Consider the following 16,893-nt stretch of genomic DNA (forward strand, 5'->3'; position numbering starts at 1 on the left):
CCAACTCCTCACCTCACATTGCCATGGCCACCACTAACCCACAACCCCTCAGCACCTCAGCTCCACGGCTTTGCTCAATAAGCAAACTAGGAATGGTGCAGCACATACAACTTCTTACTAAGCTGGTGAAGGGTCTAAGACAGGGTTATGGGTGATGTGGGAAAAAGGATAGGGAAGGGAGTGAAAGACGCTGAGGATGTTGGGGATGGAGGGATGTGAGTTTGAGTCACTGTGTTGGAGATGTAGGGATGTGTTGTGCTCATCTCACCAAATCCAAACTCCATTTCTTTGGGTTGCTCTCAGATGGTTTAGGAATGGGTTATATGTCAGGCTTTTTTTTTGCTTTAATGGAGCTCCTCCCCCACTTTTATCCAGTTACCCATGAAAAGTCAGTGAAATGAGACCTACTTAAATCAAATGTCACAATCGATGCTCATCCCAGGCTGCCATTTGTGCGATGTGAACTCGTATTGCCCTAAGGGGAGAGCAGGGACAGAAAAAGGGTGGGGAGCAAGCAGGGAGTGAGTGAGCAAGGAGAGAGTCCATGTTGGAGTAGCTTGTACTTCACAATGCATTTATCACATCCATACATCCCTGGGGTGGGACAAGACTGTTGCCCACCTGGGATGTGCAGGGGGAGAAACCAAAGTGGCAAAGGGAGAAGCTGTAGCTGTAGAGTGGAGGTTGTATTTCTCTCCCCCACATACCACCCCGATGCCTGACTAAATCAGAGGCTTCTGTTCCCAGAGGAAAGTCCCTTCCACATTTCAATTTATAAGGAGGAGGATGAGCTATTTTCTGCACTCACAGTGCCTGGAATATGTCCAATTTCATCTTTGTTTGATGGAAGATGAATCAAAACTTTGATATTTTCATTGAATTCATTTTTTTTTATGCTTACCTAGTTCCCCAAAAAAACCTGCTTCTTACCTTTCCCAAATATTTGGCAGGAGTAAATCCTCAGGGTGGGAATATAGTCATGTGAGTTCATAGAATGGTTGATGGTAAACATTGCAGTGATCCGAGTCACTGTAGAAGTTTAGAGCAGGATGCTTCAGCCACATCTGAGTGCCAGATGCCCACCGAGTCATTCTGTCACTCCCCCTCTTAAACTGGACAAGGGAGAGAGAAATATAATGAGGCTTGTGAGTCAAGATAAGGACAGGGAGGTCACTCAGCAATGAGCATCATGGGCACACCAGACTCAGCTTGGGGAGGAATGGTTTGATTTGTTGATGAACAATCAGAACAGGGAGATGAGAAATAAAACTGTCTTAAAAACACCTCCCCCCACCTCTCCTCTTCCCAGGACTCCCCCTCCTTCCCCCCCAGCAGCACAGGGGATGGGGGTTGAGGTCAGTTCATTACAAAGGGACTTTGCTGCTGCTTCTTCTCAGGCTGAGGGCTCCTCACACTTCCCACTGCTACACTGTGGGGTCCTTCCCATGGGACACAGTCCCTCACCAACTTCTCCAGCGTGGCTCCCCCCATGGTGGGTCCATCTCAGAACTGACTGTTATCAGTCCTGTCAGCTACAGGGGAAACTTCTGACAGATCTTTGTTTAAAGAAGCCACCCCTGTAGCCTCCAGCCACCAAAACCTGGCCCAGACAAAACCACTACACAGGAATCCATGTGTGAGCTGAAACATTTTCCATGAGCATTTTGGGAAGCTCTAGGTGGATGGAGATGTAGGACCTTGCTGGATGGGTTGGTGAGGCTCAGTGCAGTGCTGTTCTTGCAGTTGCTGCACAATTGCTGGTAGCTAAAAAGGATGAAGATATTGCTGGAAATCCAAGATTCAATCAAAGTTGAATCAGAATCTATGGTGTAGTTTTGGAGAGCCCTAAGCCTCCTGTTTCAGTAGCATTATGGTCAGTAGAGAGGGGATATTGCAGAGGGGTGGCATCACACTGCAGTGCAGTTTGGCTTCCAGTCTATAGCTGGTCTGCATCCAGTAAAGATCCCTCAATCAACCTGTATTCCTTTGGGCATGTAAGGCAGTTGGGTGTTGAAGCCATGGAATGTGTCACTAAATTTAGTCCCAGATCCTTTAAACTCTTGTACCAGCCTTCCCAGTGTTTCTTGTGGGGTTCACTACAGCAGTGTGGGGAGAGGTTTTGTCCTCTTTGATTCCCCCCAAAGAGATTCAAAATGTGAGAGGTGCTTTTGATCAAAATATGCAAGTAAGAAGCATCTTCCCAAGCCCTTCAGGGGACAATTCATCTCAGGTGCCTGTGTATTAGGGTTGTTTATCTCTGCTTTGTGGTGGGTTCTGTGGAGTAAACCTGTATCGATTGTGGGGTTTGAGTCAATGGGCACATGCTTGCTTTACCCATGTGTTGAGCTGGCCAGACTCCATGTGAGCACAGCACTGAACCTTGCTGAATGTATTTCACTTTGCAGAAAGCTTGGTAGCTTGGAACAGAGCTGCAGCAACCTCAGCTCTGTGGTGATGCTCTGATTGGAGGTTCAGGTTGAACAGGCTCATGCCTGCCAACAGAACAGTGTAGACAATTCCTTAGAGGGCTGCCCATTCCATTCCTAAATTCATGTGGAATTGCTTTTTTTCCCCCTTTCCTACATTAAGCCCTTTCTGTGTCAGAAACCATCTCATCTCCAGGGCTGCAGAGATAGGTGTTGGTACTGTGCCAGTCTAATGACAACCTTGACTGTGCTCCCACACCTCTGTGTGCTGCCTGATAGCACTAAATAGAGGGTTCTCGTCTGTCTGCTGCATGGTGGGTCTCTGCTTCTCTGCCTTCCTGCCAACAGAGGCCACTGAGGTGGAAATGAGAAACAGTCTGGCAAAAAAATGCCCCCACAACAGGGAAAACTGAGTGGGATCCAGAGCCTGGCTCTAAGCTGAGAACAGGGGGAGTTTAGTGATATTAATCTGAGGTTGGCTAGTTGCAGGGTTAGTCCCAGTGACTGCAGAGAGCTTGATTAGGAGACGTTACAGCACGTGTGTTTGTTCTTGACATTGCACGAGCTGATGATCAGCTTTTGTGTTTAGGCAGGAGAGCAGAACCATTCCACACCAGATTGTTTCCAGTAAGGATCCCTGCATATGAAGAAATGCCTGGTGTGGTAGTGTAAGAGGAGTGATGGATGGTGTGACTGGATGCTGGCTCCCTGGGGAGGATATACAACCTGGTTTTTTTCTTTGCTTGCTTCACCTCCTCCTTTTCCAGATGGATGTTTGTAGTCCATGGAAGATTTCCACCCTCTTTTCAGAGTGCATTTGTAATTGTTGTGGTGTAGGCACTGCCTTCTGCTGTTGCCTCATCAATTACCCTCAGAGCTTCACACTGGATAGGAATGACCTGATGCAGTTCTTGCAGCCCACACCTTTTACACTCTCCTCTCACCATGAATATCCAAGTTGTTACCCAGACCTAACACTGGTGGATGTGGGAACAGAATAGTGTCCAAAAAAATAGGCTGAGTCAACCAGAAATAGATCCTGGTGCTCTTTTCTCTAGATTTCTTTGTGCGGTGCGATGTAAAGGTCAAGTGATTTGACACACAGGCAATTAAGAGGAAAGTTGTTGCCATGAAATCAAGCTGGTAGCATTTGCTGAGCAGCATCTTCATGTTTCTTTTAATGCCTTACTTTTGTCTCTTTCAGAACATGGAAAAGGTGCTGGTCCCTTCTGTCACGTTAATTGTAGGCTGTGGAGTATCTTCGCTGACCCTTTTGCTGTTGATTATCATTTATGTCTCTGTTTGGAGGTATGGCTTTCATTCTCTTCTCTTCTTGTGGGGGGGAAATTAACTGTAACACTTGATCTACATGGATCCTGGTGCTTTTGCTCTCTGGTTTTGGGTGTCTGGGGCCTGAGGAAGAGCCATTTGGTATCGACTGGGTCCTGCGAAAAGTCATTACGGTGGCTTAGTTTTCCTTCTAGTGCCAGAGAAATCAGTACAGTGAAATAAGTGCCCTGACCCCATGTAGTGGCATTGTTCCATTCTCAAAAGCCTTGTGCTGTTTTGGATGCCTTCATACAGCCCAAGAACCCTCTTTGGTGGAGAAGTGGATGTGCACTGCCTCCTGGAAGGCAGATTGCTCCAAGGTATTCCCACTTGGGTCTTTGGTAGCATCAAAACATCCCCTGTCCTTTATGAAAACATCTGGCCTGAGGAACTGGCAGCACTTTTCAGGAGCTTGAGGATATTCCATACCTAAATAAATCCCCAACCTCTTGGCTGTTTTGCCTTTAGCTTCAGATGCATATGGGATTCCTCAGTACATCCCGGTGCAAAGAGCTCCTGTAGACCTATAAGCAGGTCAGGTGGAACCTTAAATGGTATCATTTATAGAGGCTGAAGTGATTTTATAGTAAAGTTTGATTGAACAAAGGCCCACATTGGCTCAGGCCTGTGTTAGATATGTTTAGCTGGACTGTATAAGCTGCAGGACCTGAGGTGTGCAAGGGATCTTCCTCCTATACTGCATGGAACTGAGACCCATGCCTTTCCTAAACCCATGGCAAACATGACTGTAAGCTAAATGAAACAAAGAAAAAGAAACCCCAGAACTAGGCTCTTCTTCAAGTGATTCTTTTTAGCAGGAAGGAAGTTCTGAAGTTCTGAACTGAAGTTTAGAGCTGTGAACTGAGGTAACTCTTTCTACCCTCTGACAGAGGAAAGAAATGAGAAAGCAAAGTAAGAAACATGAGCAAAAATGCATCTTTTCTTTGTTGATACTGTGACAGTGCATTAGTGGCTAGTGAATGATGGCAAGTGCTACGAGCTCAAGACTGATCATGATAACATTTATCTAGAACTCAGGTTTTTCCGTGCCTGGGGTATCATTGGATGTGCTCAAGTCCTTGTCCTCTCCTGCTGTTCCTCAGGCTGGGCAGCACTGAGCAGCGCTGGTAGGTGACTTACTGGTGTCACTGGTGTCAGGATCAAGTGGAAAGTTAGGATGGAAGAGTAAAGAGCGAGTGTTCGAGCCTCACCTTCTCTTTCCTATCAGAAACAAGTTCAGGATCTGAAACCCAAGTTGAGACCTGAGGTTGAATCAGTTTTGGGGCATGCCAGAGTCATTGGAATAACATGATGTATTTTCTTCCAGGAGTGTGCCCCTCAATATTTACTGTTATTGAGGACAGTAAAGTTAATTGCCTGCCCTGTTTAAAATACACTCTCCTTAATTTCTCATCCCAGCCTTTGTTTCATGCCTATGCCCAAAATGATGAGCATGAATGGGGAGGGGGAGACAAGTGTATGGCAGGCTTGAATGGGCACTTCTGAGCTAGCCAAGGATGGGCATGCATTTCCAAGTGATCCTGAGACCAGCTATATCTTGATTGAAGGGCTCTCTATCCTAAGTCTCTCTGTGTAAATATTTGTAAAGCATGATCAAGTGATCTCTAGAATCTCTCTTTGGTGCTCTGAGTTTGTTTCATTTCTTCTCTGTAGATCATGTTTCCATGTTTTCTGAACTTCACAGCATTCCTGTGGCTGAGCCCTGAGCACTCTGTGTGTCCTTTTTTTCTTTCATTTTAGGCCTAGCTGCTGGACATGAATGTGCTGTCCTATTAATGGTCTCAGGAACGTCAGATTGAAGTCAACATTATCTCCTGGCTCCCACTTTGTTTTGCCCTAGAGTTTGTATAGTCTGATAGACAACAGCTGGAGGAATGCTTACAAGTGGGATCAGCAGTATTATTACAGCTGTTGTTGCAAAAACACAGGAGCAGCATCAAAATGGTTCTTTTGCACCGTGCAGGGGAGAAACTCCTCGTGCCTTATCTGCCTGGGCTTTTGTGGATAGCACTCACCAGAGCTCAGCTGTTTCACAGAGCTTTGGCCAGGAAATTTCCCATTCAGACCTCTGGACAAAGGCATCTGGAGCATGCATGCAGAGGACTCAGCTTGAGGATGAAACACTCGTGATGAATAAGCTCTCTGAGGCTGACAGTCTGGAAACTGTCCCAGATTTTTGCCCAGCTAGGGTTTGTTTATACATGGGGTGCAGAAAGAAAAGGCAGGGGAGCAAGAGGGAAAGGAACATGGTCAAAAAAGAGGGGGTCTGAGTAAAAGGGAGGTGATCCCAGCTTTGGGCTGCATGTCAGAGAGGAAATGAATTTACCCTCTAAGTCCAATTCAAAACCACCATATAATGGTTGGCTCTTAGTGGCACCCCCTGAGCCATCGGCGTGAACGGCTCGAGCTTTTTGATGCGAGGCATCACTTCAGACCCAGCCAACTTGGCACAGTCTCATTGAACACTGGACCTTGTTTCTGTTTGATGGCTGTTGGTGGCCTGTTGGTGGACTCACTCCAGTTCCCAGTAGACAGATGGCTGCAAAATCTCTGCTGCAGATGGTGCATCTCTGGCCTTATTAGCAGTCTTGACAGAGGTCAGTGACACAGGGGGCCATAGAAGTGGGGTCACCTTGTTACATCTCAGCAGTGAGCATCCTTGGTCACAGCTGGAAATACCATTACAGAATGGTAGGGGTTGGAAGGGAGCTCTAGAGCTCCTCCAGCTCAACCCCCTGCTCCAGCAGCTTCCCCTGGCTCAGGGGGCACAGGAACGTGTCCAAGTGGGGTTGGAAACCTCCCGAGCAGGAGCCTCCACACCCTCCCTGGGCAGCCTGGGCCAGGGCTCCCTCCCCTCAGCACCAAAGGACTTGCTCCTCCTGGGCCAGGAGCACTGCCTGTGTTCCAGCCTGTGCCTGTTACCCCTTGTCCTGGCAGCGGGCACTGCATAAAAAAGACACTCCAGCCCCCTCTGAATCCTTGTGTCCCTGCACTGGCCTCTCTCCAGCACTTCCCTGTCTCTCCTGAGCTGGGGAGCCCAGAACTGGACACAGGACTCCAGATGAGGCCTCAGCAGGGCAGAGTAGAAAGGGATCAGAACCTCCCTTGACCTGCTGCCCACACTCTTCTTGATGCCCCCCAGGATGCCATTGGTCTTCTTGGCCACGAGGGCACATTTCTGGGTCATGTTTAGTTTGCTGCTCAGCAGAACTCCCAGGTCCCTCTCTGCAGAACTGCTCTCTGTACACTCTGTCCTCTCATCCAGGTCTTTGATGAATATGTTGAATAAGACTGGCCCCAGAACCAACTCCTGTGGAACCCCACAAGCTCTGTGTGGGCCACGTGCTTCACCACTCACGTGGAAGAAGAGGGGGAAATGGAATGAAAAATATCTTCCCTCTTGAAAACTGACATGAAAGGGAACAACTAGGGGGAAAAACAACTATTTTAGGGTCAGAACAGGTGAAATGGACTTAATATGGTGTTCCTCTAAGCTTGGGTTTGTACCAGTCCTTTCCAGCAGCTCCTCAGCATGGTGATGTTTCAGGAGTGCCCCAATGTGTTTCCCCATCCCTGAACTCATTGCAGTTCAACAGCCTCTGGAGTCAGTGACCTTTCCATAGCATGGAGATCAATTCTTGCTATCGAATAGCCCTTCCACCAGCTCATCAGCATGTGGGGCACGGCAGACCTCTCTCCCTGGCAGCAGCTGGGTGAGGGCCTGAAAGATATCAATGCGAGCTTTTCTCACTCCCTGCCCTTCCAAGCCTGAGGATTGATTTAGTGGTTGTCAATGAGCTCTCAAGGGGCTTTTAACACTTGCTTTAAAACCTCTGCCTCTGCCCTGATGGGAGGCAGCAGGGATGAGTAAGTGGCTGTGCAGAGAAGGATGTGTGTACCCATGGTGAGAGAGCAAGAGTGACTCAGTGTTTTCCAAGAGGAAGGGAGAGTGATAGGGACAGAGAGACAAAGGGTTTGCCTACCTTCTCCATCTGTCTCAGTTTGTAGAGGGCTTCACCACATCCTGCAGGACCCAGGCTGGAGCAGAGGCTCCCTACACTTGCAGTGGGTTTTCCTCAGTGAGTATACTCGAATGAGCAGGCAGAGTCCACATATCAGCCAAGCAGTGGTGAAGCAGCACCTTGGAGCAGCTCTGCTTTTGCTGGTAATCTCTTCTCTGGCAAAACTCATCAACTTCTGGGTTTTTCCTCTCTCTGGTACAAGTTCCTGACTGGGAACCATCTGGAACTTTGACCAGAGGGTCTGGATAGTAATGGGGATTTATTTCTCTGAAGCTGGAGAGGAGGAAATGGGAGGTTAAAAAAGCAAGTATGGCAGGAGGCCATCCTAGTGGAACAGGGAACTTCTGACTGAGCTGAAGAATAACAAGGAAATGTTTGGTAGGCAGGTCAGGCTACCAAGGAGAACTCTGGAAGCATTGCCAAGGAATGCAGGATTAAATTAGGAAGGTCAGACTTCAGCAGGATTTGAAACTGGTAAGGGATGTGAAAGGCATCAAGAAAGGTTTCTGTAGGTATGTCAGCACCAAAGGATTAGTGTTGGTCCGGAGTTGAATGGAGAAGTAGCCTAATGGAGAAAGAAGTAGAAAAAGATGCTCAATGCCTTTGTCACCTCTTTCTATTGGCAAGGTTGGTTCAGAGGCACCCAAATTCCTGTTCTTCCTGGAAGGATCTGGGAAAGAAAATACTACCCACCACCAAGGAAGAGAGAGTTTAAGTAACATTTGCATCTCTGGAGCTCCCTTCCAACCTCTAGCATTCTATGATTCTCTGACAGTGCTGAGGGAGCTGGCTGGTGTTACAGCAGAGCCACTTTCCATCATCTGGGGAGGATCCTGATGTCTGGAAGAAGGCAAATGTTACATTCATTTTTTTAAAAGGGCAAGGAGGAGGATCCAGAAAACTACTCACAGCCCCTGGGGAGATTAAAGAGCAAGTAGTTATAAAGGTTATTTCCAGGCCAAAATGATGGACAAGGAAGCAATTCGGAGTAGACAATGCAGATTTATTGAGGACATACTGTGCCTGGCTGACCTGTTTGTGTTTTGGGATGGGATGACTAGTTACTTGGACAATGAAGAGAGGGGGATGCTGTATATTTTGACATTACCAAGGCCTTTAATGCAGCTTCCCATAGTGTCTTTGAATCCAGAGCAGGGAACTGTGGGGTGGGTTAATGGCTGGATGGAGTTTGTGCAGCCTTAAAGGGTAATGGTGAACAGCTGGTTACTAGTTACATCTATCAGGAGTTGATCCTGGGGCCAGTATTGTCTTCTTTAATAACCTGGATGATGGGCAAAATGCAACTTCAGTAGGTTTGTGGCTTATACCAAATTGAGAGGAGTCACTGATATGCTGGAGAGCAGCACTTCCATTCAGAAGGGCCTCAGCACACTGGAGATAAGGGGCTGGAGAAATGGCACAGCAAAGGTAAATGCACAGCCTTGCAGCTGGGACAGAATAACTGTGTGGAGCAGGATGAGCTGGGTGACTGGCTGGGCTTGGGAATGCCTCCACAGGTCCTGGGGAAGAACAATTTGGAGATGAATCAGCATTGCACCAATGCAGCATGCAGCAATGAACACCAACATTATCTTGGGTTGTGTAGTCAAGAATATAGCCAACAGGTCAAGAGAATTGATTATTCCTCCCTGCTTAATACTCTTGAGGCCAAATCTGGAAGAGAATGCCCAACATTGGACTCCCCCAAAGCAAGAGATGTCAGCACATTGGAGCAGTGCAGTGGATGCTTAGGGAGCTGGAGAAGGAGGTTTAGAAGGAGGCAGAGGGAAGAAGGCTTGGTCAGCTTGGAGAAAAGGAGGTTATTAAGGAGGAGTCACAGAGAGATCAGACAGCTTGCTGAGGTATACAGAAAAAGGTTTAGAGGCACCAGCTGCAGCAGGAAAACATCCAGCTGGGTGTAAGGGAAAATCATCCTTCACCATGGGAGCAGTTCAGCACTGTAACAAGTCATCCAGGAAAGGTGGTTCTGAAAACTCGGTTGGACAAGCCCCTGAGAAACCTGATCTGACTTTGAAATCAGCCCTTTTTAGGGGCAGAGGATTAGACTGGGAACTTGAGAGGTTTTTCTCCAACCTAAATTATTCTGATCCTGTGATTCTACACATTGCCAAACCCACGACTCACTCTTTGGAGGTTCAGGGCTCTGGGGAACAGGATGGACTCTCAGTGCATGAAGGGAAGCATGGAGAAAGGAGAAGCTTGTTTAAGGAGGGGAAAAAAATCTGAAGGCAAATGGGTTATCTCCCTTTGTACTTATGGTGAACTTATTATGACTTGTTTTGACCAGAGGAGACTTTCAAAGTGCACACTAATGCCAGCTGGGTCGTAGTGTTGCTACACAGCTACACTACATCTGATTCCCACCAGGAGAGAGTCCAAATCTCCCTTTCCCCCAGAAGCTGGTGACTGGGGACTTAATGTTTAACTTCACACAATCAAAGCAGAGGTAGATTGAAGGCTCCAGCCACAAAATAGGTAGGGTTCAGGTGATGCACAGCGTTGTATTGAGCCCAACGGATTGGGGACATTTAGGTTCAGATTGCCCAAGAAGGGAAGCAGAAGCTTGTTTTGCAGGCAGCCAGCTCAGTTTCTAGAAGAGCTGGAAGCCTACATTTTGCAGTCTGTTCTGGGTTTGGGTGAGTTTCAGGGAGAACCACCTATAGACCAGATTTCCAACAGACTTAAGTCCAGGCTACTTTGCATCAGTATCTTCTTTCCATCCAGGAAAGCGTATCCTGAGCATTCATGTTTGTCTGAAGGTGAAAGAGGGAGGTTAAAATCAAAGTTTTGCAGCCTTCAGGAGATGTTAAAGCACAGATTTACCCTTGGCAGAACATACACATGCAGCCAAACTCATCCTGCCCACAAAACTCTGCAGCCAAAGCACGACCAACTCAACCCCTGTGAAAATTAGGTAATGACATTAAATTCCCAATGTAAACAGCTGATGTGCTGGAATACAGAAAATAATCCTGCTTTAGCCTCCAGGGATGAGCTGCTTGATTAATAGATCTGTTTCTAATTTCTAAAAGCATCAGCATCTACTCTTTGCTCATCTGGTATTCAGGCAGGGCACTTGCCCACTCACTGAGGTAGTTCACGTGTGTGAATGTCTGTGTGGCCAGATCCTGGCTCAAACCTCGAGGAGCTGCAGTTTTACAGTTCCCTTTTAGGTACAAAAAAAGTGCCTCCCAAGACATTTTCCTCTGCAGCCAGTGGTTCTGACTTAATTGTCGTGCACATACCTCAGCAGCAAGTGCTGCAGGTTGCAAATCAGAAGTGACAAATAGCTTGCTCCTGCTGAGGTGCTGAAGGCAACAGCTTCCTAACTCGGATCCCTAATGTCCCAGGCTCACAGCTGCAGTTATGTATTTGGCCTAGTTTAGAGCAAGTGTTAAACCTCTCCCTTGGAGGAGGAGGGGGAGGAGAAAGAAAGAAAGTCAGTCACAAATACTTCTCACTTCAGGAGGGGTTGTTAGGTTAAACAAAGGGGAATGCTGAACCACAAACACTTTGTTGTGAAGGTGCATGCTTTGTAACCTGCATTCATTGCCAGCATGCCTGTGGCTCTTCTTATTTGGGAATCTTTCCATGTGTTGCCTGTATGTTTTCTTTTAAGCTCCTTTTCAAGTCCCCTTTCAAGCAGAGCTGAAGAAGACTTGCAGCACTCTACTGTTTTAGGAGAGGCTCAGACTAGGGACCAGGCTGGCCCCTAGTTTGTTGGCTCATGCTCCTAACTCCAGCAACTGATGAGGGAGGATGGAGAGACCTGTGGGCTGAGCACTACAGCCCAGCTCTCCCCTTCCCTTTTCCCCTTGTTCTTACCTGTTTAACGCACAGAACATCTGCAGGAAATGGGCAATGTCTTACCATGGCCTTCTGTAGAGCTTGCCCCGTTGCAACCTGCACCTGGTTGATGCTTTTGGTGAGGTGACTTAATGCAAGTTGTAACAGGGTGCATCTCCCTCCTGCTCTTCTCTTGCTGCAGGTACATTCGCTCGGAGCGCTCCGTCATTCTGATCAACTTCTGCCTATCCATCATCTCCTCCAACGCCCTCATCCTGATCGGACAGACCCAGACCCGGAATAAGGTAGGAGATGAGTTGGGGTTTGTTTGTTTGTTTGTTTGCTTTTCATTCCCCTTGATTTAGCACTGAAATCATCCATTCAGGCAGCGCTGCCTCATCTTTCCCTCCATCTGTTAACGAGCGACCTGTCAAAGACACGACTAAATGGCACATTTCAATTTGCTCCCTGTGATAATTTGTCAGCATCCTCAGGGCTTTGATTAAAACCAATGTGATCTTTTGGAATATCTGCCTAGAGTAGCTGACACATGACACAGTGAAGAAAAATGGTTATTTACAAGGCTTTCACTGTTTTATTTTCCCCCAAAACACAGCAACGAAAAAACAGATTGAGGAAAGGCTTAGGGGAAAAAAAACCCCAACAAACCCCAGCACTCAAGCCAAACAACATCTCAGCTTTATGATTATTTCTCCAGCAACTTTTATACTCTGAGCTTAAAGCACTTGGCAGATGTTAATGAGCAGAGCCACAAAATCCACCTTTACTGGGGGGGTAGGGAGCGTTGCCAGACACTCCGTGCACATCAGGAGGCGCTTGCTGCAGGTCACAGAGTGACTAGAGCAGTAAAGGCAAGAGATACATAGAGTCATAGAATGGTAGGGGTTGGAAGGGACCTTCAGAGCTCATCCAGTCCAACCTCCCTGCAGAAGCAGCTCCCACCTAGAGCAGCTCACACAGGAATGTGTCCAGCTGGGTCTTGAAGCCCTCCAAGGAAGGAGCCTCCACACCCTCCCTGGGCAGGGCTCCCTCACCTCACAGTGAAATGGTTTCTCCTTATGTTTAAGTGGAACTGTTTGTGTTCCAGCTTCAGCCCATCACCCCTTGTCCTGTTGCTGGATACCAGAGAACAAAGTGCTGCCCCAACCTCCTGACACCCACCAGGGAGATATTTGTCACTGTTCATGAGCTCCCCCTGAGCTCAGGCTCCTCTTCTCCAGACTGAACAGCCCCAGGTGCCACAGCCTTTCCTCACAAGGAAGATGCTCCAGTGCCCTCAGCACCTTGGCAGCCCTGCACTGGCCTCTCTGCAGCACTTCCCTGTCTCTGCTGAGCTGGGCAGCCCAGCACTGGCCACAGGACTCCAGCTGAGCCTCAGCAGCTCTGGCAGAGCAGAGGGGCAGCACAACCTCCCTGGCCCTGCTGCCCACACTCTCCTCAATGCCCCCAGGCTGCCATTGGCTTCTTGCCCACGAGCCCACGTTGCTGCTCATGGGCAGTTGATTCTCCCCCAGCACTGCCAGGTGTGTCTGTGCAGAGCTGCTCTCCAGCAGGTCAATCCCCAGCCTGTGCTGCTGCAGGGGGTTGTTCCTTCCCAGCTGCAGGGCTCTGCCCTTGTCCTTGTTGAACCTCAGCAGGTTCCTCTCTGCCCAACTCTCAAGCCACGGCTTTCTAAGCCACGTGCACTGGCTGCAGGTGCATGTGCCTTCCCACGTTACAGACCCAACTGGAGTTATGTGTGTTATTTGTGTGACATTTTATTTTCCAGCTACAGTACTTCCAGTTTCCCTGTTGATATCTGGAGCAACAAATTGCTGCTCAACATCAGTATTTCCCTGTTGTACTTTTGCCCCTCTCCCCAAGTGCTCCAACCATCCCAACTCCACCAAGCAGAAGAGTGAGGCAGGGGGTGTCCTCTGCTAGTCCTGCTGCCAAAGTCACAATCAGAAGTCAACATTTAGTTTCTAATGAACAGTAAGTAGTGATCAGCCAGGTTTTTTGAGTGTCTGCTTTGGCAGCCTGAGCATGCTGTCACTTTTGGAAGCGTTTCTGCAGAGAAGCCTCAGGGTTTAATGAATCACAAAGACTCGTTTCTATGAAGAGCCCTTCAGGTTAGGGGTAGGTTATGTTTTAGGGCAAGCTTTACAGCTGCTTGAGTCAGGTGTGTGGAGAGAAGTGTGGGGAGATGCAGCCAGCAAGCCCTGTTCCTATTAAACAAGTGCCCTTCAGAAATTAACTTGGCAAAGCAGAGCTTTCTCTCATGGCCAACACAGTCTTCTCAGGGCAAGAGCTGGAGAAAGGGTGAGCTAAGCTCTTGCTTTCCCTGGGTGTGTTATCTGCAACTCCACGTGTGTGTTAGGAGTTTCTTTCCATCTACAGAAGCACTGAGAGATGGCTAACGTGGCCAACCGTGGCTGGACCTTCTCTTTGATTAGCCTTCTTCACCCTAGGCAGCAGATGGATATCTTCACCCTCTCCCATCCCCTTCAGAATGAGCCCAGGTTCTCCCTCGTGCTCTTTTCCTCTCGTTCCTCTGGGTTGTTCGCTGCCAGAGCTGTTCGTGGGGATTCAAAGCTCCCGGCTGGGATTGCATGAGGCAGATTAGCTCTTTGCACATACATATGCATGAAACACCATAAATAGAAAGGTTATTCTTGGATTTCCGCTCAGCCATCTAGTAAACAGTCTCTGTCAGGGAGCAGAGGAAGGAAACTACAGAGGAGAGACCAAGGAGTGTAAATTAGCAATTGATTCGCATTCAGTTATTGATAATGGAACGTCTTAATATGTTGGTGATTGATTTATCACTGCAGTTACTCTGGGAGAGTTTCTGTGGTACTAGTTGCAATGAAAATGACAAATTCTCCCTCGATTTCCATCCATGCAACCTCAAAGGCAAGATTCCACGCCTGGATTTGCTAAGCTTCTCGAAGATGAAAGGACTGGGAAAGGGCTAAAAGACTTGCAGTCAGCTATAACGTGATACAAAGGAAGTGAATGCTGCATGAACTGGCCATGTCTGGAAGGCATGGCTACGTGCTGCAAGGAAACAGAGATCTCCTTTTGCAGGAAAACAAGGGCTCATGGCCTTGACAGACTGACAAGCTCTGCTAGGTATTTCTGCAGCAGCCTGGGACATCGTATCCCTGTGCTTAGGCTTTCATGGAGGTCTTTTTTATTCCTTACGAGGAAGGGAAAACGTGCAGCAGAGGTAACAGAAGCAAATATAGAATCATGGAATGGTTTCAGATGGGAGAGCCCTTTAAGCCCATGGGGTGCAGCCTCTGTCCCAGCCCCATCAGCCACCAGCCCATTGCCCTCAGTGCAACACCCACCCAGCTCTGAAACCCCTCCAGGGACGGTGACTCCAGCATCTCCCTGGGCAGCCCCTTCCAATGCCTGACAGCCCTGGCAGCAAAGAAATCCTTCCTAAATATGTGCCTGCTCATCAGCTGGCCAAGCCCACAGCCTGCTTTCAGTTGAGGCAATGGGTTTATACTGGCCCAGATGAGATGTGCATAGTTCTGTTGTGTTCCCTCCATCCCTTCTCCTTCCCTTTCTATCCAAACTGTCTGACTGGGAGAAAAAAAACGCTCAGAAATTGTTCCTTTTTGGTGTAAAAATTGGAAAGCAAGGTTTTTCTTTCACCTTTACAAAGTGCTGGCAAACTGAGCAGAACCATGTTGGTGCAGGACAGAATGGAAATGGTACAATGAACAGTGTTGTATGTGATGTGAGGCAAAAGAAGAGAGTGTTCTAATATAACAGGCTCTTAAATCACATCCCAGAAAGCACCCTGTGTTTGTGTTTTATGTAGGCCTGTAAGCTGATGAATAGCAGCCACCTCTTTATGATTCTCTTAAAAATTACTCCAGATTATCATACTGAGCTGTGTTATTTGTGCTGAACTGTCATCCAGAACCTGTTTAGAGGCAAAACACAAAGGGTTTTGGTGTCAAATCCATGGAAGAAAACGACAGTTCCTGCCTCAGAGGACACACAGCCTTGCTGTTGTTCACAACCTCTGGTAATGTCCATTTGTGCCAGTGGATGAACCAAGAGCAATCTGATAAAATCATGATCAAAGACATGAAAACTCTGTGTTAAGAGATGCTAGTGGGTGATTAAAAGAGAGGAAGGTTCATTGAGCATAAACCCACAACCCACGTGTCCTGATATAACTCAAAGCAGAGAGATTCTTCATTATAATCCTTCCTCTTGCCCTAAAATGCCTTAAGCCATTTTATCTCCCATCCAGATTCTTTTTTCTTTGCTCCCTTTTCTCCTTGAGAGTTTCTTTCCCTCGTTTTCTTCTGGAGCACATGGATTCCCAGTTTCAAGCTCACAGATGGTGGGAATGAAGCACAGCTCTGGCAGAGTTAAACAGAGCGGCACCAATTTGCACCAGTGAAAGGTTTGGCCTTGCTGTGTTAAAAACAAAGACAAGCCTGTCAGCTTTCCAGTCCATCTCCCTGGCACTACAGGATTGTTCTTCATAATGCATTTGCTACTACTTTCCCCAGTTTAATTTTAAATGGCTTAAGCTCTCTGCCTTTCCCTTGAGAGATTTCCCCAGCGAGCAGCAGAGCTCACCATTATGAAATTCCTTCTAATGGAGTTTCTCTTTTATTTCCCCCCCCACCCCCCTTTCCTTTTTCTCCCTGACTGCTGGTAGTTATATGCTTTTGGACAACTACACACCACTCGTGTTTGCAGTCCTTACCAGCCTCTGGCAGCTGTAGTTACACCCGACTCTCACAGCTTAACTCTTTCTCTCAGCAATCCTTTCCCTGGCAGGGACACCATTTCAATTGCCTTCCTCTGATTTCATTTCTATGGCTTGGCTGCCAAACCTTTTGAGCTGAGATTAGTGCAGGGCTTACTAACTGCTCTGTCCTGCTCTGAAAGGATCATGGCAATGGTTCACACGCAGAACCTTAAGGGTTGGAAGAGAGCTGGGAAGCTCATCCAGTGCAACCCCCCTGCCAGAGCAGCAGCACCTAAGCAGGGCACACGGGGACTCATCCATGAGATGTCTCCAGAGAAGGAGCCTCCACAGCCCATCTGGGCAGCCCCTGCCAGTGCTCCTTTGGAAAACAGATATACCTTGCTGAAGCCAAGTGAGCACCAGGATGGGACATGGGCTGAGACTTCAGCAAAAGTTCTAACCACGGGCTTGTTTTACAGCTCTTAGAACCATTTAGGTTGGAAAAGACCTTTATGCTTTAGAGCAGTTGATTTCCATGCAGTAAATTTGAAGCAAACAC

The 16,893-nt window shown here is 47.8% G+C and overlaps 1 protein-coding gene across 1 annotated transcript in view; it reads left to right on the forward strand.

The window, feature by feature from the left end:
* The window catches only part of ADGRB1 (adhesion G protein-coupled receptor B1), an 88,380-nt gene that overhangs the window by 18,679 nt on the left and 52,808 nt on the right, over positions 1–16,893 (forward strand). Inside the window, exons 2-3 of the mRNA XM_061994925.1 lie at positions 3,631–3,734; positions 11,808–11,910. Coding sequence (XP_061850909.1) covers positions 3,634–3,734; positions 11,808–11,910 — 204 coding nt within the window. The 5' untranslated portion in view covers positions 3,631–3,633. The remainder of the gene's footprint in view (positions 1–3,630; positions 3,735–11,807; positions 11,911–16,893) is intronic.

This window comes from Colius striatus, chromosome 4 (assembly GCF_028858725.1).
Source record: "Colius striatus isolate bColStr4 chromosome 4, bColStr4.1.hap1, whole genome shotgun sequence".
NCBI lineage: Eukaryota > Metazoa > Chordata > Aves > Coliiformes > Coliidae > Colius > Colius striatus.